General features: G+C 37.0%; 1 protein-coding gene across 3 annotated transcripts in view; it reads right to left on the reverse strand.

The window, feature by feature from the left end:
* Positions 1 to 17,897, reverse strand: part of SLC26A7 (solute carrier family 26 member 7) — a 133,068-nt gene extending 115,171 nt beyond the window's left edge. For all 3 annotated transcript variants that reach the window (XM_045561827.1, XM_045561826.1, XM_045561829.1), the window contains exons 1-2: positions 17,292 to 17,897; positions 10,991 to 11,297 (exon numbers count right to left, since the gene is read on the reverse strand). In XM_045561827.1, the coding sequence (XP_045417783.1) occupies positions 10,991 to 11,183 (193 nt within the window). In that variant the 5' untranslated portion in view covers positions 11,184 to 11,297; positions 17,292 to 17,897. The remainder of the gene's footprint in view (positions 1 to 10,990; positions 11,298 to 17,291) is intronic.
* Positions 17,898 to 20,966: the final 3,069 nt, after the last annotated feature.

The following is a 20,966-nucleotide window of genomic DNA, read 5'->3' on the forward strand; positions in this document are numbered from 1 at the left end:
GAGGGAGTGCTGCTGATTGGAAGGGTCAAAGTTGAACACTCTGAAGAGGATACATCTCCTAGTGGAAGAAGGCCATGTCCAAGTGTGTGTGTGTGTGTGTGTGTGTGTGTTTTCCTCTTCTACTATTTCTTAATCCATGCTACTTGCATGATAAAAGGACCAGGCCCTGCCTCAAAGTAACCACTGATACGTTTCTCTTTCTTTTTCCACAAACACATCCAAACCTTAGCTTTAAAAAGAAGAAGGAAGCTCCTTTTAGATCTCAGGTCCAAACTGTTTTGCTCCATTCCAGCTCTGCCAGAGCTATGCTTTGCACACTAACTCAGCCATGAAGTAGGACACTAATTGCCATTCTCTAAATGTTACCTGTGGACATACTTCCCTTGAGATCTTTTCTGGGGAAGGAGTAATTACCTGGACTTGATTTCTTAAAACGTCACTTCATATAATCCCATATGTGTGCAGCTAATCCAATCTTGCTAGCTTTTTAAGACTGCCACTTTGTTCTCTCTATTGATCCAGTTCTCACCACCAAATATTCATTTTATGTTATGCTACGTAGATGAGATTGCACTAGACTTCATGTTCCTAAATAAAAACACAGAGTTCTTTGGCAGCTCCCTGGGTTATACAACCTACTTAAGGCAAAAAGTGGCTGAAACCAATACTCTACAAACTTTCATTAAGAAAATGTTCCCACCCTTCCATACCCACACCAGAATGATATCTTCAAGGTTGAAATAACAAGCTCATATTCTCATATACTTTTGCACACATTTCTGAGAAAGGAAAAAATAATAAGCCCCTTGTGGGTTGGATTGTTGTCTTATACTTCTCTGTCTCTTTCCAAGAGCAAAAGACTGTGTATTCTTTCAAATATTTTTTGAATAAAAATGGATAAAGAACCCTAGCAAGACAGATTAGTATTCGTGAAAACAAAATAATTAGGCGGCAGTAGGCACTTCCAAGAATTACACATAAAAAAATCAAACCTGAACTCTATGTGGGTAATTATAAACACTATTGCCCTCTGGTATCTGGATTGTGATAGTCTCAGTATTGTTAGGAGCAAGCCACAGTGTAACCAGCTGTCTAGTTCATATGTCAGTGGGCTCAGGGTTAAGAGACATTACAAGTGGGTTTCCCAGGGTAAATTTACATATATATTCAAGAACCACAATTGTGTGAAAATAAATTCCTATAGACACGCATTGTCTTGGTTGACTGAAGATTATTATTCATCAAAGGTCAGTATTTCTAATCATGAGAGGGGTCAAGGCAAATAATATCATGCTTTCATCCTATAACTTGTTATATAGGTGCAATTTCACAAGCATGAAAATAAGGAATTAAAATGACTAGAAGCTTCATAATCAATAGACCTAGGAGCTTAAATATTAGAAATAGTAAGAGATTGAAAATTTCCATGGGGACAGCCACCAAAAGGAGAACAGGCACAGGAAAGCTCCATCCACCTACCTCAATTATGATTGCTTGCTGTCAACAAACATTTGAGTACCTGCTACAAACCAAATACTATGGCTGAGAGCTGAATGGGTACCGTAGAACTCAGAACTAAAGCCAAGGTGATTAGTCACTCTAGTCTATGAATAATCCCTGCCCTCAAGGCAATTATAGTTTAGGAGATAAATCTAACATAAATAAAAAACCAAATGCTATAGAATTGGTTAAGGAAACAAGTACAATAGAGAAACAGAATAGAAATATCAAGGGGAAGCCTGTAATTCTCAACCCTGGCCGCTCACTTTACTTCATTTTTTTCACTAGTTGAGTAAGCTGAGGGCCAGAACATAAAATTATTTGCTCTAAATTACCCAGAGATTCTGATTTAATTGGCCTGGGGTGGTAATTGGGCATGGATATTATTTTAGGTGCCACAGGAGACTCTAATATGCAGCCATGGTAGAGAACTGCTGAGATAAACCCAGGCATGAAAAATGGAAAGATATGATCGGGTGAATGGGACAAGGGAGGAGAAGGATTATTCATTTTAGAGGAAACAATATGTGCAAATGTCCTGAGGCAAAATGAGCATGACTCTTCATAACATTAATACTAAGAGCAGTCCAGTGTAGACAGAGCGTAAGATACTGAAGGGAATATAAGAGATGTGGCTGGAAGGGTAACTGAGATCCAGATATTGAAGGGCCTTGCAAAGCACTATGACAAATTAGAAAGTCCATGTCCATATAAAAGGTGCAGGCACAAGTCCACTTCAGCCTATTGTTGCCATTTGGGAATATGAACCCTGCATCGTTAGATGATTATATTTCAATGAAGGAAGGAGGGAGAAATTCTTCAACTTTAAAATTAAGTCTTCCAATATTTAAATGTTGGTTCCCAATGTTGTACGAACCAATCAATACACACCTATAGTTTCAGTCCCAGGGAAATACTTGGGGTTCCAAGAGGGAGCCAGGGAGAGAAATGGATGAGAAGAAAGACAGCAAGGGAAAGCCAGAGAGGCCAAGGAGATGGTGGGACGTGAGAGTGCCACATACAGAGAAATAACAGGGAAAAAGTTTTTTGCAGTGGTGTAGCCAAAGGAATTTTAACAAGAAGGGTCTCCACTACCTAACTCAAAATTCATTCTCGTCGAAGTTTGAGATGGATGGTAGAGGGACACAACACTGTACAGGAGAAGACATTCTAACTGGCAAGGAATGGATTTTGATGGCTTTTCATTAAGGTGGAAACCTGAGCTCTGGAGTCAGAAAGACCTGCATTTAAACACTCCCTCCACCTTGTACAAACTGTATTATCTTAGCAAATTAATCGACTTCCCTTCGTCTGTAAAACATAGATAAAAACAGTATCGATTGCTTATTTTTTATTATTTTGTTATGAATATTATAATTTTTATTTTGTTTTGAAGATTAATTGATATAATACACAATGAATGTTAGCACAGCTTATGTATGGCACATTTTAAGCATTTAGCGAATATCAGTTATATCTGCTATTATCGAAGAAGTTGCCATAAGGACAATGGACATCAGATGTGTTTGAGAGACATTAAGCAGGAAGAATTTAAAGACCCTGACTAATTGAATATGGCTGTCAGGGGGAAAGTGGGAGAAGCATCCCTCCCAGGTTTCTCACAAGAACAACTGAGTAGATGGGGCGGTGGGGCAGGGTGGTGACTTGTACTATAATGAAGAATAGAGGATCAGGACTAGTTTTGTTAAGAAAATGTACTCAGTTTTGAAATTTGTCCCTGGGAGACATTAAGATGGTTTCCAGTAGGCAGCTGGATATTTATATGTAGAGCTAGGAAGAGAAAATTGGGCTGGATATATATTTCTACAATTAATCAGTAGACAAATGGCAATCAAAGCCATGGAAATTGATTAATTCATGAAAAACAAACTGTATAGAAAGAAAAGAAAAGATAGTCAGGCACAAAGACTGGAAAACAAAAAAAAAAGGCCAGTGTGTTTTTTATTTAGAGAAATGGCATTAAGATGAGATGAAACATGGCTGTGGATGGAGGGGCAGACATCCCCGTGCTAGAAAGATTAGGGGAGCCCACAGCAAGCCCTCCTCTCTTGGACTCAGAATGGGAGAGGGTAAATGTCCGCAGTGGTGCTCTGGGCTGGGGTGGTTAGGGCTGGAGATGCATCTATCCTGATAGAGGAGAACAGAGCGGAGGAGTCAGGGATCAAACCGAGTGAAGAGGAGTAAGCCTGGTTATGGATTTACTCTTGTTTTTTCCTTTGTGTTGCCCCTAACCTTCAGTAAAGTCTCATTCGAACATGTTACGTTTGTGTCACCTCTGCTACATTGTAAAAATCTATTGTCTGGTGATGATCAGGCCAGTATTAAAGCATGTCTCCCCTGCCTCTCTCAGCCTAAGTGACTCTACCTAGCAGGGATCAGTGAGAGAACCGCAAGAGAAAGAGCGACAGCTCTTGGTATAGCTTCCCAGCAGCAGAGCTCTCTTCTGGTTGGGACACCCCAGGTTTTGTTTTATCAAGGCAGGTGGCATGTCAGCATGGGAAGGGGTGGCTTGAGGGGCTGATGTGAAGGCAGGCTCAGAGTCAGCCCCAGTTCCACCCAGCTTATGTCCGTCACACTGGAAGCAAATGGGGAAACAAAGGCTAAAGAATAGAGTTTCCCAGATTTAGGTTTGAACCCATCATAGTGGTTCTAGAATTGGGGGCGATTCACCAAATGATCGGAGCTTCTGAAAATATAAAGTACACTAATACCTATCTTGCTAGGTTTTGTAAGATTAAAAACAGTTTGTGTAATGCATTCAAACTGTAAAGCACTCAAATGTGTCATTAAGATGATTAGAAGAAACCCAACCTAAACTTATACTAGCAAAGAAAACAAGTATTTGCACATGCATGTGAAAAGTCAGGGCTGTAGCAGCTGTCATAAGGACTCGGTTTCTCTCTGCTATGCCCTTTGCTGGGCTGGCTTCATTTTCAGCCTGTGGAGGTTCTGGGAAGCTATAGAGACACATAATCCCTACTTTCATCAGTCCCCGCACAAAGGAAATTGTTATTTCCTGAAAGGTTCCACACATGTGCTGGGACCAGATTGACTACTTGGATCATTTATGTTGCCATTGCCATTTAAAAATAATAAATGACTGGCCTCCTGTGTAGTGAACCCACACTCTTGAGCCTAGAGGCTAGGTCTTATTCTTGAGTCGGACATTGGCCAGGTGTATGGAATTGTGCTAACTATCAAGTCTTGGGCCACAAGACTTCATGTGGACCAATAACTGTAACCAGGTCCTGCTCTCAACACTGCTGCACATTGGAATCTGTGACAACTACAAAAAGCAGAAGAGAAGAAGAAAGACAGTGCCTCCATGCCTAGGCACAACCTCCAGAGAATCTGATTTAATGATTAGAGATGAGACTCAGGTACCAGTGTTCTTTTAAGCCATCAGGAGGTTCCACTGGGGCCCCAAGGCTGAGAATCCTGGTGCAGAGGAACTCAGTTCATTAATCAGCCTGGACGCCATCCCTAGTGCCAGGAATGGTGTCACCTAAATCACATGTACTAAAAATGGAAGAGGGGTTGTTCCCTAAAATAAATGTCAGGTATAGTGACTAAAAGAAGCAGTGATGGATAACAGCTGGTAAAAACAGAAGCCTACTACTTACTATATAGGCCACATACCTAGTCCTCTAACTCACTGCCAATGTCTTCTGTTGCAAACCTTGCCATTTTTTCAACACCCTAAAAAAGAAGGTCATGGCTCTTCCATGTGGACAGATCTAAGTGTTATAGGGAGCATTATGCTAAGTGCAGAAAAATATAAAAGGTCCTTAAGTAACTGAATCTTCGTTCTTTTACACTGAAGACAAATAAAAAGGAAGTCAATAGTGCCGAATAAAGCCTGAAGCTAGAGTGAAGAGATGGGATACGGGGAAACGGAAATGAAGGAAAAGCCAGGAAAGTGTCACAGCTCTTCTGTACATTTTTATGGAGGTCAGGAGAAGTATAGTTCAGACTTATTTAGGAATATTTAGCTGCCATTGTTCCTGCTAGAAAAATTACTAGCAGGAAGATACAGTGATTAAGGGGGTTGGGATGCAGACACATACTAATGCTAGGATTCTGTCTCCTTTAGGCTGAGACCATGCAGAGAAAAATTCCCAGACAGGCCTTTAATCTTTGCAACGCAGTATGCTTCAGGAATTTCCACTTATTGTTCCACATGTCACTAAGCTGCCCTCAGGAGTGCAGTGAAGCTCAGCTTCCACGCATATGTTCTGGTGCCAGTAATGCCACACATTCTGCATAATTATAAGGAATATCCATCTTTTGTCTGCAGCCCAAAACGTTGTGGTTTGAACATCAGGCAACCCTATGGCAGCTTAAAATTTTCATGGTTTGGGAAGAAAAATTCTAGGTGATCCCTTGGAATGCAAGGCAAAACATTCTTGTATTTCTCCTCTGTGGATTAGGTTCTTATAGGGCAAGTCATGCATTTCAGTTCTCCACCCTGTCTCAATGCTTGAGTTTTCATGTTGGAAACAAAATAACTATTTCCCCTAAGTGGTAATCCATGCTAGAATGTGAACTAAAGATTCTAGAAACCAGAGTCTTACACTACTTAGCCTGCCAACCATGTTGGTGACATGTTTTAAGTCAATGTCATTCTCTACAAATTTTTGCTCACCTACAAAATACGTTTGGTAGTGAGGGACTTCGAGATAGCAGTTAAAGAACGTTGTGGTAAATGCTAACTATAAAGGCTCTTACCTGATGTTAGTAGTGAGAGCTCCCAAATTTTTAAGATATTTTCAAAACTGCAAGTGGTTTCTAAGAAATAGCTGAACATGGTGGTATGTCCTAAAGTTTCTTTTATCTTTCTTTGAAATTAATACATCTATGCTTACATTTATTTAGTTTGGAGAGGGGCAATCACTCCTTTGGCAGTCTGATTAAAGCCTAGGGACTCCGTTGCAGAATACTTTTTTAAAAATAAGTAGGAGATGGCCAGGCACAGTGGCTCACGCCTGTAATCCTAGGACTCTGGGAGGCTGAGGGGGGCAGATCATTTGAGCTCAGGAGTTCGAGACCAGCCTGAGCAAGGCATTGCAACAAAACATGTTAGAAAATGTCTTGGCAGAGGAGACAAATTTGTCACCCATAGGACTAGGTAGGTAATGGGAATACTAGCAAGAAGGGTGATCGTGAATGTGTGAGTGGTGAGGATGTGGCAGAATGCAAAAGGCAGGCCTCTGTTAAGGTCCAGCAGATTTTTGCCACATGGGAATTTGAGCCCTGTATGGCCGCGTCTCCCTAACTTTTTCAAGAGAAGAGGGTATCTGGATTTTTATATGAACTATTCATATTTGTTAATGTTGGCTAAAGAAAAAATGAACATTGTTTGGGACAAAGGAAATGTGTCTTTTACCAGATATGTCTGGAAGGCTGCAAGTTTGTAACTTCAAGAAAGTAAAAGAAGTCAGAATAAATGAATTACTCATATTTTTAATGTATTTTTTTACTATCAATATCTTTATCATGTTTATGGCTAAAACATAGGAATTAATTTAATCAATTTCCTTCCTAGGGTGGCAGCATACTGCAATAGAACCATCACCAGCCTCTAGAATGTTTTAATTCTTCCAACAAACATTTATATGCCAAGCAATATATAAGGAGGTAAGAATATAAAGATTAAGACATTGTGTTTGTTTCCAGAGCTTACAGACCAGTGTGGAAAGACTTGCACCAAAATATCATAATACAGTGTGTTAAGGCCTATCACAGAGATATGTAAAAAGTACAAAGGGAGTAGGAGGGAAGAAAACATAAGTCTTCCCAGGAGATTGGAAAGGATTCTCAGAGGAGAGATCTCTTTAAGTAAAACTTTGTGTCAAGAGGCCCAGATGATTACTGATCTAATAGGATATGCTGAAGAATTAGGTTTTCATCTTAGAGGAAATAGAGGGTCATCAAAGAATCCTCAACAGGGAAGCAATACGTTCGGATTTTTATAATTATTCTGGCTGAAGTGTGGAATATAGCCTACAGGTGGAGACAAAGTAGAGAATGAGGAGTCCCAACATGATGACTGTAAATGTTCAGACAGAGAATCAGGGCAGCAGCAGGGGCTGCGAGGCCAGACTACCTGGTTGGAAAGATATTTAGGGGATGGAAACGACAGAGCCTGGTGGCTGACTGTATGCCAGTGGGCTGGGTGGCAAAAGAGAGGGAAGAGTTGAGAATGACTCTCAAGACTTCCTACAGGAGGTAATCTAGTATAAAGGTGAGCACATCACCTCTGGAGCCAGAGGACATGGGTTCAAATCCTACCTTTTCCACTCATTTGCTCTGTGACTTTAGGCAAGTTATTTATCCTCTTGGAGCTTCGGTTTCGTATATATGTCAAATGTTCTTACAGTAGTGCTATATGCATGCCTAAAAAATCATTGTTATTATTATTGATTATTATAATTCTGGTTAGAATGGTGATTTCATTCCATTTGTTTTAAAGACTGAATGTTTCATTTGAAGTGATTTTAGAACATTCTAGGTTTGCATAGTTAAATACGGGGATCTCAGGTTGAGAAGAAAGTTTCATTAGCATATTTTATGTGGATGAAATCACCGATGGTACTTTGAGAGAAGGCCAGGGTGTGAGTCTCCAGGACACTGATGCTTAGTGGGTAGAGTAGGAGGTAAAAACCTACAGAGGGACATAAGAAGAAAAAGCCAGACAGAGGCAGGAGAAAAACAAAAAAAAGTGGTATCTAAAAACCAAGAAAAGAAAGTTTTAGAAAGAATATAATCAATACAGAAAATGTTATAGAGGAGTCAAGTATATTGGTAACAGAAAAGCATCTATATTTAACAATTAGGAAAACTTTAATAAAGTAATTTAAATGTCTTCTTGGTATCTGACATATAGAAAACACTCACATGTTAGTTTCCATCATCCTTCTTAATTTTAAATGCATTTCTTGAGAGATAAAAATGAAAAACAACTACTAGATAGAATCATATAAACTTTCCATGTTTTTGACATACACTGGTCAAAAAAGGTGGACCAATTTGGTCAACAATTGACCAATGTAAGTCAAAAAAGCATTGAAGTTGATAATTTCATGTAATTCAACTATGCTGAGTAAGTGAAAAGCTGCTTGGAAAATCAGTAGAGTTAACAAAGGTATATGTTCCTTTTGTTTGTATTATGATACAAGAACAAAAATAACCCCTTCTTTCTTCTAATGTTCCTAAAGAAATGGAGCTGATAATAATTGCCAATATCATATTCACACAAATATGAAGTGATGATATCTAAATGCCTTCCTTGCTCTGTATCCTACTCTAGTTATTTTTCTTGTCACTTTGCCCTTGAGTCTAAAACCTGCAGGGATGAAACCTAAATGCAAAAGTAATTTGAAGGGAAGGATATTCATACCTTTCCAAAGAAATGTCTTCTATTACTAATAACATTGGCATTATGAGGAGTCTGGTTATTTTGGCAGTGTAGAGTATGAAGTGAAAATGTTCAGAGTGTTGGCTTTGGAATCAAGTCCTGACTCTACCACTTATCAGGTCTGAAGTCCAGGGAAAATTCCTTTCTCTTCTAAGCCTCCATTTTCTCATATGGGAAATGGAAAGGAGACTGCTATCTCTCAGGATTGTGTTAGGGTAGGGGGAGATGATTACATAAGGGGTTTAGCACAGTGCCCCTTACAACAAGTGGCAGCTTACGATATTTCACTTTTTAGCTCTCCATGGTAGATAAGTATGAAAAAGTTTGAGAGAACTGTTTTTTAAAAGAATAGGTACTTTTAGAAGGACTAGTCTTTTCAGGCACCAGCAAAAACCTTGAAGTTCTCCCTAGCAGCACAGCCCTATCCATTCACTGGTGGCCTTCCCAGAGAACCACCAGCCAGGGCCATCACATCCCAAGACATAAGGGCTGAGTAAGCTTTGTGTTTCTCATCGGCCCTGGGGGGGAGGGGCTGGCCAATGTGTTTCTCTATAACCAATGAAATACATGATTCGTAAAACAAAACCCCTCAAAATCTATGTCCACATAAAAACCATACAATTAACTATGAAAGACCTACATATAAAGGATATTACTAATGATGTACCACAGGTAACTTTATCATATTCCCCAAATCTTCTTATTAACATGATATTTTCCAAAGGTAAAAAAATAAACGATTACTAAAAATATAATTCTCATTCATTTTACATTAAATTAAAGCAAAATAAATTTATAACATATGCCAGAACTATCTGGTGAAAAAGCCCCTTTGAGTTCATCACCTAAGTTTTCAAAGTTTATGGTAGTATTGCAATTTGAATTCAAAATTAAGTAAAAACAAGGCTAAAAATGCCCTAACCTGTTATTTGCTTTGCTTTTTTCTGAAAGATAACTATACTTTGCTATTGCCAAAATGGTCATTAAAAATGTAATACAAGACTATTCAGTGAAATGGAATCCCATAAAATATGATAGTATTATGGATCTTAAAGTAAAGCCACCAGTGCAGATGTTCCTAATCACACTAAAAACACAAATATACAAACCAGTTTGTTCCAGCTATAGAATAATTTAATTAAAAGAGTGTTTATAATTTAACAATACGAATAGTAGTTAAAGCCAGGGAGGCAGTGAAACTACAAGGAAATATAAAGCTACAGAGTCTATGCCAAGGAAACTGCTCCAAGTTCTCAAGGCTATGAAATTAATTCCTTTCCTTGCTACAGGTAGAAAATTATTACCTGAATTATGACAAAAAGTTCAATGAATATACCTTTAAGAAAAACACATCCACACATGTGCATACTAGTTAACTAGCTTTCAGCAATAGAAACATCTATCTAAATCCATAATATTTAGAATCTGCTTTGGGAAAGTTAAAATTAGACTTCTCACCAGTTTAAATTTCTTATTGAAAAATAGATGTGGTAGGTAATGTGACACAAAAGTAAATCGGCATACACAGTAAAACATAAGCTCTAAGGACATACAGGATTCTCCTTGCAAATAAGGATCTTGGCAAAGAGCCTCCTTTATGTACAGAAAGCTTTGTTCCTTGTTTATAGGAACTCTCAAGGCTACAACAGGTAATTGTGTGCTGCCAATTAAGTTCAAAAATGATTGTGTTCAAGCCAGGAGATATTTTATAGCTTGATTCCATAAAAGTAGGAAACTCTGTCAGTAAGATCACGTTATAAAAACTCATTCTCCCACAATTACTGATCTTTGGCTCTAAAACAGTATGAATTGCAATATTGCAAATATGTAATAGCATTCAAAAATTGGTTCAATACCTAGTAGCTATCAAAAAGTAGGGGAAGAAAACACAATTAGAAAAACTCTTGTACACTGCTATCCAGTGTGTTATTTCCCCAAAGTTAATATGCATTTCTTTAGCTACATTGTGGATCCTAGGTGACAACACTCTTCCAAGAAAGCAAAGTGACATCTAATCTGCATAATACAGAAGAATCAAATGCAATACATTACCTTGAGTCACCTGTTGAACTGCCAACATTATCCCAGACACAGTGTCTGGAAGCAAGTTTTCTTTCAGATTGTAGTGTGGTGCCCATTCCAAAATAGGTAGCCTCCTTCTACACCACTGCTTAATGTCTTCACCACGGGGGGTATGCATCTTGCTCCTAAGCACGCTTTTCTTTTTCCTCTTTGCTCCTGTCATTTTCCAGATTTCCTCTCGTAGAAGTAAACTTCTTTAAACAAGAAAAAAAAATCGTTGCAGAACACCTCCTTGCAATGCCAGGCTCCAGTTTGTCTGTGGTTTACAATGTCAAAGCTATCCAGAAAATAAATAAATGAGAGAGAGAGAGAGAGAGATTAACAGAAGCACTTAAATATATGCAGCTGGGCTGTATGTTTTATCATGGTACAGCTAATTATTCTAGATAAAAACTATATATAGATTAAAACCTTAAATTCTTATCTGAATAAGAAGTAGTTCCTGTTAATGTAATATTTTCTCTGATCTTGGAAAAGTAATGGGTTCAGTGTGAAGTTAGTCTACAGCTCTCTCTCGCCAGTAATTCCCCTTATATTCACTGTAGTCTTATGTTTTTGGCTGCAATCCCAATGGTTAATGAGGTAGTTCTGGGCGTGTGTTGGAAGTGGGCTGGGCTATGCTAATGAAACCAGGAAGCATCCGGCTAGTCCAGTCTCTCCCTACAAGCTATGCAAAATCATAAAACTGCCAGAGGGGCTGGTCACACAAAATATATCCAGAGAATCCAGCCTTACTTCTTTGGAAGCTCTATATTTTCAACAGATCAGATGACTGCCAGTTCTACAAAATTCAGAGCCATGACACCGTATTGCTAAAGGACTTTATCATTTTTATTCCCTGGCAGATGAGGTTTTCATTCATACAGAAATATTCAGATAGCCACTGCCCAGTCTGGGAAAGGAGTAACTAGTTCTCATAAACAAACTGTAATTTCATCTCATGGGCTAAGAAAATAAGTATCACAATGAACAAATATTTGTGGCTAGAGATCTTCTCTGTCTCTGAAACCATTCATTCAGTTTTCTCAGTTTCTCTAAGTCCTGTAATTCCACACTTATGCCAGGGTAACTGAAATTTCTTGAGGAATAACATATGGCTCAAACTAGTGTTTGAAGTGTCTCTAACTTTTTTGTGGTACTGCCCCTTTTCACGTAACTTTAGGGGTGGGTGTTCTCTTTTTAAGAAAGGGTGTTACATTTTATAATAGAACAGACAATCAAAGATTTTTATTTTATGATTGTTTCTCTCAGCCCCAAGAAGAAAAAGACTGCATTTATGAACTGTTCCATTGGAATTAAACCAAAAAGCCAATATATTAACTGAAGTTAGAGAGCCAAGGAAAAGCTTACCGTGTATACAGTTTACTGCAGCCCCTTTTAATGCCCATTTGTCTAACTAGAAATCTGATTTCTGGAAGCCTTTAGAATAACAAAGTGCTTGGATCCCTTGGCTACTACTAAGGTCCCTTGCTGTACTTTCACCCATTGTTTTTAAATTAAAGTGAAGAGTTGCTCTCTGTCTTCCAAAGATGACATCTCCGGCTTTGTATCTGTGCGAAATTGCCTTTCTTTTTAAATCCAGTGAAAATAGAGACAGAGACTTTATTTGTATCTACAGAATAGAATCTTCTTTGCAGTTTTCCAATTGTTTACATCATATTAAATTTCCAAATTATTCAATAGTTCATGTTTGCAGCCCATAGAGAGAGCCCCATTTAGAGACTAAGTTGTAGCATTTTAACCCCACTTCCTCATATGAGATGTGGACTCACCAGGCAAATGTAAATCCCCTCTCAATAGAGATGTTATATTGCTTTTCCTTCACAAAAAGCCATCTTTAACTTTGTTTTGTATGTTATATTTAAATCACCAGTCAACAGCTATTATTTGTGTAATTTCAACCATTTTAAAATTTGTGCTAAATCCTAGAATTCACATTAACAGGATTTTCAGAATTGAAGGTGAATTTGTATAGAAGCGCCTAAATCACATCAGTGCCAGAAATTGTTCTAAAACATTTTAAGACCAGAAAGGAGGAGAAATTCATTTAATGAAATAGTTCTGAAGTCCCCCAATCAAAAAATTCCTAAAATTTAGAGTAAATCTTTCCTAAAGATCTTTTTTAAGCTTAAATCTGGAATTCCAATTCCAGATTTTTTTCCCATTCCACATACATACATATTAATATTATCTAAAACATGCCAAATTTTCACTCTAGAGCGTGGATCACTCCTATTTATAACCAACAATACCAAAAAAAACCAAAATTTTTATGAGGAAATTTGTTCACCCAGAAGATTCTCAGAGTAACTTGACCAGCCCATAAAATTCAAGAAGGCTGAATATGTTTATTCAAAAGTTTCAATGACTAAGAGTGGCTTAAAGTTCAGTGCTACACACCAGCTATATGCGATGTCTCAATACCTATGCCAACAAAAAGATGAATTTATTATCTTTTACTTCATACATGAACCAACAGAAGAATTCTTAAAACCTCATTTGATGGCATCACTGATATGTTTGAACTTCAGTGATCTCCAATATCAAACTTCAACTCATTAGCAGAAGCAATACAGCCCTTCTCCATTTCCCTACCCCTACTCTGTCTAGTTTCCTATCAACTCTATTTAATTCAGCAAGTTTTTATTGAACAATCATAATTTGCTAGATTCTGTGAAGTGCTGTAGAAGGAAGAGGGGGAGGGGAGAGATATTGTCTCTATATTTACCATTTCATGAAAAAAATAAAAAATGTATAACTAACTAACTCAAGGCAGAACAAGATAAATAACAACCAAGTTATGCAATAAGTGATATGGGGAGAAGGGAGAGTTGTATTCCCATTGAGAACAAAGGCTCTTCATCTTCCCTAGACTGTTCCAGCAGGTGAGTATACTCACACTCACACATTGTGTTGACTCTTCAGTCTATCTCTATACTAATTTCCTTGGTTGCATGGTCCTTTACATCTTTACATCTTGAGCAAATGTTTAATTTACTCAATATTTACTTCTTCCATGAAACTTTCCCTGGTTTCTCCACACTTCTGCTCCTAATAGGTGATCAACATTTGGGTAATTCTCAGTCTATTTATGGGTGTAGAGCTGCAATCATTTTCACTGTTTTTTGGTTTTCTTCCTTTAAATCTATTTCATGTGATTTTATCCAGTCTGATTCATAAGATTGTAAATTCCTTTTGAGCAAGGATTATTCACATAATTTGCTTTGCCTCTTTTTTTAGGATCTAGTAGAAAGAGCTGTAGACATAGGATTTGCTTAATAAATATTAACAAACAAATGTTTCTACTACTGAAGTCACCCAAAAAATCATTTAGTCTATCTCAGCTTGGTTTCCAGGTTATATTGTTAAAAAATCAGGAAAATAAGTGGAAAGAAAACAAGAACTAGAGAAACCAGGAGGAAAACAAGAAGACATTTTTATCTTGCTCAACTTCTCTTAGTTCTCTCACAATCTAAGGAAAGTTCTTTGTTCAACACAGTTCTTCTTTCTAATATTATAGAATCTGGGGAATGGAGAAAATAAAAATTAGATGGGAAATGCAGGAGGAAGGAAGGAGAAAAATGAGGCGTAGAAAACCTCATGAACTGGGGTTTCCGAGAAAATTTTAGAGGGAGGCAGGTAAGAGCCTCTGGGACGAAAGGCTTGAGTGAAAAATGATTCTTTTGAGAAATGTGTAGGTTGTAAATTGGATCACATGTAACAGTTTTTGAGAGACACAAGATTGAAATTTTTCTCACAATACTTTTGATCTCAGCATGATGATTCTTTGAGTGTGGTCTGTGTGAAGACTGGGACACCTAAAGCACTGATTTATATCTAGGTTACACCTGGAAATATAGACGCAGAGATTGGAGGGCATCAACTCTAAACTCATACCTACTCCAGAAAGTTGATCTACCACATTTCTAATAAGAGGATGCTACAAAAGGCTCCCACCTGAGCGGGAAAGTGAAGGCTGAAACTAAGGCCATGCTGCACTCACTAAGCCACATAACTGGCATGGAATACATCCACACAGAGAAAGCAACTTTTATTAAGTCCATGAGACAGAGTGCCTTTTCCTAATTTACCCAAAATTTCATATAGGTTAGCACAGTCTTGAATCCAACCTCTGCTTAATCCTTCGAATGATTGAAATTAACAGGCTTAGAAAAATAACCTATTCCAATTTTCAGACATCATAATTGTTAGAACATTTTTTCCCAATTATTGAGCCAAATCTGCTACTTAAGATGTCTACTCTTTAGTCTTTATGCTAATCCCAGTGACATATAGCAATCCTAATCCCAATGACATATAACACATAATTAGGCTTTCAGCTTCAGGCCTAATTAATTTTGTGCTACCCCCCACCCCCAAAAGTTCCAGCTTTCTATGGTGCTATTCATTTTAGAAATACTGTTATATATGGATGCACATACATCAGTCGATTACAGTCCTGAAGACTGTAATTTTCTTTCTCATGATAGGTCACCAGTACAGCAGAGCGAGCAAAATTCTGTGTTCTCAGCAATGATTGCTAATATGCCTCACATTGCTTTCTTTGGATTAAGTAGAACTTTCCCATATATTTCTTTTTTTTCCTTTCTGCCATTATTTGATAATCTATGACTTATTTTAACCCATTGTAGGAGCCAAAGGGAGATAGCTCTAATGAAGTTAAAAAAAAATGCCTAGAAAAAGAATCACTTATACATTCAAATGTCCATTTTACAATGATATAAGACATTTTCAAAGAAATGATAAAGAAAAAAGAAAGAGGGTGAATGATAAGAAGAAAGAGGAGGAGGGGGAAGAGGAAGGAAAAGAAGAAAGAGAAAGGAAAGGAAGGTAAGAGAGAAAGCAGTAAAGAATAGCAGTTCATTGAGGATTAGCAAAAGCCCTTTCTCATTTCTGACCTACAAATGGTAAACAATAAGTAAAATAATCTGTGACACATCATGGCTTAAGAAGATTTGAAGATGCCAAAAAAGGAATTTATCAAGCATAGAACTGGATATTCACCTCCCCAAGAACTGCATGATTGTGAGTCTTTAACTTGCTTTAGTAGCCCTATTTCTAGGAAAATTAACCCCATGCTAAAGGACATATGTGTCTGTTGGAAGACTATGATTATGCCTCCTTATATATTCTTACATTTTTATTCACTATGTGATATGTTTTTCATCTTTTTACTTTAAACCTATGTGTCTTTATATTCAAAACAGGTTTCTTGTAGGTAGTATATAGCTGGGTTTTGCTTTTTAAATCCAATGTGGAAATCTATGCCTTATTTAGACCATTTATATTTAATGTGATTATTGATATGGTTGGATTTAAATCTATCATCTTGCTATTTAGTTATTAGTGGATTGTGAGAAGTTCTATCCTGGATAATGAAAACATGAACAGAAATATGGAAACTGTGTGAGTTCCTAGGATTGCTCCTTCTAATCATCCCTCCCTCTCATGTGCTGGTCTTTACTTACCTTCTGCATGTGCAGATCTCTGGGGCTTGCTGAGTGCATCTCTCTTGTCTCTGGTACTCTGCCATGTGAAATCTAGCTGCTTTGGATTCTCTAGAATCCTAGATCCTTCTCTGCAATGTAGGAAGACCGCCAGTCTCCTCACAGATTCTCCTCTACCCCCACACTCTGTTGCACCATGACCCGCAAACTTTCCTAACAGAAGCTGAGACAATCATAAAGCTTATTTTATTTATTTCCCATCTCTCCAAGATCACTGTCATGTGTTGTCTGATGTCCAAAACCTTGACACAATTGCTTTATGTATTGTATCAGGTTATTTTTATTTGTTTCAGGCAGGAGAGTAAAACTAATCCCTGTCACTCAAAACCGGCTAGAAATGGAAGTTATCCATCATATAATATGGCTTTCAAATAGTCCACCATAATGATTACCTTCTCCATGACTTACTACATTTGCTAATTTGCCTTTTAAAAATGTGACACCAAAATTTAACACAATATTAGCTGTGTTCTCAATTAAAAAGTATAAGTAGTACCATATGATTAAATTTTAACTTTCTCAAATCCATCTCTACTAAGTGATATATTCTCCATACATTTTTATGGAGAAGTTTTTTATAAAAATCTAAACATAACATTTGATTTTAAACCTTATCTGATACCTTGCATATGGTCAATTAATTCATTGTGTCAAAATCTTTCTTAATCTTATTCTGTTATTATTAATATTGATAATTATGCTTTTCACTTCAATATATTCACAGTTCTTCCAAACATTGTTACCTGTATTAGTCGGCTCAGGATGTTGTAACAAAATGCCATAAATTGGGTGGCTTAAACAACAGGAATTTATTTCTCACAATTCTGAAGGCTGAGAAGTCCCAGATCGAAGTGTCATTTGATTCAGCTCCTGGTGAGGGCTCTCTTAATGGCTCGCAGATGGCCACCATCTCTCTGTGTCCTCACATGGCAGAGAGAAAAAGAGGAAACAAGCTTTCAGGTGTCTCTTCTCATTAGGGTACCAATCCCATCATGATTGTTCCATCCTCATGACCTCATCTAACCTTAGTTACCTCCAAAGCCCTCATCTCCAGATTCCATCACATTGAGGGTTAGAGTTTCAACATATGAATCTGGAGGGGGACACAATTCAGTCCATAGCATTACCCCAAAATTCATTAAGCATTCTACATAACCTTTTATTCAAATCATTAATAAATACAAAAAAACAGACATATCTACTAGTCCCTGTACTTCAGAATGAAATTTATTTAGTAGGAATTATTTGAGAAAAGTCAGTCAAATAGAATTTTTTCATTTTGTCTAAAAAGGTATCTTCAGAACTCATGTCAAACTAATTACTGAAATCAAATGTATTATGTCTTCAGCAGACATGTATATAACTTTTCAATACAGTGCTTCTATTAAAAGAGACATTGAAGTTTGTCTAAAAACTTCATTAGACTCCCCTTCTGGATACAGAGTCCCCATCTGGAAGGGATGATAATAGCAGAGAAAAAATAGAATATACTATTTGGAACTGTTGTGTTAGTCAGAAGAAAAATGGCTAAAATACTCCATACAGCCTCTATTGTTCCATAAGGATCAGTCCAAAAAAAAGTAAATTTCCCTGACATTATCAAAGTAGTGTTGACATTTAGGGGAAATTTTCAAAACTAGGAGAAATTCAAAACTAGCCTGGATCCTGTAGTGTTAGCCTCATTAAATCTCTTTAAGTTGAAATAATACCTAGAGGTCACCTCCAACTAAAAGGACTCAAGCAATGTGGAAATAATTTTTATAACAGTTCTGAGAGATGTTCTCTTGGCTTTTTATGCACAAAGTTGCACTTCTGAGAGACGGTAGCTTGGCTTTTTATGCAATATTCTAAGATGCTAGACTTACAATTACTTTTAGGGCTCTTAATTGTAACAAAGAATGTTTTTGTCAAAAGAAAATTATCAGGTACGTAGAAATATGAGTATGTGTACAAAGTTAAAAAAAATAACCAAACTTCTCTCACGTATGTGATTTAAAATGTCAAGAATTAAAACTCAAATTCCTACTCATCTATTGTTTTGACTTTCAAGCTACATGGCTTGGTATTGTGTTCTTTGTGTCAAGGATCAATAGAGCAAAATGCAGAACATTTGTACTTTGATAAGAATTCAGAAGCTATTTATTTTCGCCAATATTTTTCTTCATTTTTCTGGTTATTAAATAATCAAATTACCACTATAAAATATAAGATTTAGGAAAGTATAGAAAATTGTTAATAAAGAAAAAAATATGTTCCATAATCACACTGTTGATTTAAATTTGGGTATAGTTTGTTCTAGTTTTTTTTCCCCTATGAAATGTTTTTCTTTACATAGTTGAGGCATTACAATACACATAACTTTTCATTTCACTGAACTTTATATCACACGCCTTTGCTATATCATCAAAAACTCTTAGAGAACACCATTTTTTAAAGACTGCATAATATCCCTTCACAAAGATGTACCATAGTTTACACACTCATTTCCCAAAGAGTTGCTTCCAATTTTTTTATTATCACAGATAACACTGGGGCAAACATCTTTGGGCATAAGTCTTTATCCAGATTTCTAATTATTTCCTTATAAGTAGAATTATTAGAGTCCAAGTGTCAAAGAATCATTACTAATGATGTCATTTTTATTGGTGAATATTTTTCCCATGCTCCAATGAGGCTTTTCTGGGTCAATATCCTACATGAGCCCAGATATTTAATAAACTCATCTTTTGAGTGGTCTCACTAAATAGTCATGTGTTGACCTCTATAACACTTAACGATGTCTAGTTTTCTAAATCAATTAACTTTCCATCAAAAATCTAGAGCATTCATGCTTAGCCTTTCCTGGGACCTTAAAGACATGAAATATACTTTTCTTTTAAGCTTGTTTTTACTTGCTGGTTTACATTCCACAACTGACAGCATAATTCAAATATGGGCTACCACTAATGTCTTGTTCCCGAAAAGCATATAATAATATTCAGAAATTCTCAGTGCCCAAGCTTATTTGTCTCAAGCAGTCAAATTGAGTGTCTAGGTATAATTCAGACAGTGGAGTCAATGTACTATAATAGGAAAAGGGACAGTGAATAATTACAGATTTATCATTTATTGGAAGATGTAGACAAGTTCACAAACCATTTTGGTTTGTTGAAAATTCAAAATTTTAAGGGACTTTCCAGGCCTTCCACAAAGCATTTCTTTCACTTTAAGAAGTAGCAAGTAAGGAATAGTTCCGGAGTTCTAGTTCTTCCCATTAATTGGTGGTACAACTGAAATTTACTCTAGAAATGTCAAAATTTACATTATGGTGATATTTTGTACCATATTCACTATATTACTGGTAGTAAAAAATACATATATTAGGGCAGATAAACCAACCCTTAAGGAACATTAGTTTTTATTCATGTCAAAAGGAGCATAACAAACAAGAAATATTTGAAGTATTGTACTGTGGAGCCAGACAACCAACCAGCACATTGGCAAGCCAAACTGAAATTCAGTGCCAACTTTTCAAGGTCTTTGAGCAAAGGATTTAGATAAAGTAGAGTACCAAGGACAATGCTTGGCATATGGGAGAGGCACTGAGAAATGCTTATTGTTGGCACCCATAAATTTCTTTCATTAGTTGTTAAGATAATTTGAATAATGTTTGAGTCTTTCAACAGTTTTTAGTTGAGTTTTTCTGTTTGTTTTTTAGAGACAAAGTCTCACTTTGTCACCCAGGCTGGAGTGGGTGGCATTATCCCAGTTCACTGTAGCCCCCAACTCTCAGGCTCAAGTGATCCACCCACCTCAGCCTCCTGACTAGCTAGGACTACACGTGCTTACCACCACGTCCAGCTAATTTTTTTAAATTTAAAAAAAAAAAATTTGTAGAGATGGAGTCTTATTATGTTGCTCAGGCTGATCTCAAGCTCCTGGGATCAAGCAATCCTCTTGCCTCTGCCTCCCAAAGTACTGGAATTACAGGTGGGAGCCATCTCATCCAGCCTTATTGTTTCTATGTGAAGTCACTGCTTTATGGGTTACTTTAAAAATGTTTTAATCAGAATGTTTCTGATACATCTCCACAGAGTACCCATACACAAGAAGTCTCGAGCATGAAGGTGAGTTACACTGCAGGATACTTAATACAACTGGGATGTTAGGAGATTTTAAAACCAAGGACCTTAAGAGTTCGTCTAAACTGCCCTTCTGGAATTTATTCTTGATAATAGGAATAAGGCAGATTGTATATATGATCTTTCCCACATTCTAATTAACATCTTGACCAGATAATGCTCAAAAAAGTGAAGGTAACAAAAGTGGCTATATCACATCAATAAAGCAATTTCTGAACCTGATGATCCTCTTTGGGTATAGGATAAAAAAAGTATTTTCACATCCCACCTCCATTATCATGAGCCCTCTCAAATAGC

The sequence above is a fragment of the Lemur catta genome, chromosome 9, assembly GCF_020740605.2.
Source record: "Lemur catta isolate mLemCat1 chromosome 9, mLemCat1.pri, whole genome shotgun sequence".
NCBI classification, from domain to species: Eukaryota; Metazoa; Chordata; class Mammalia; order Primates; family Lemuridae; genus Lemur; species Lemur catta.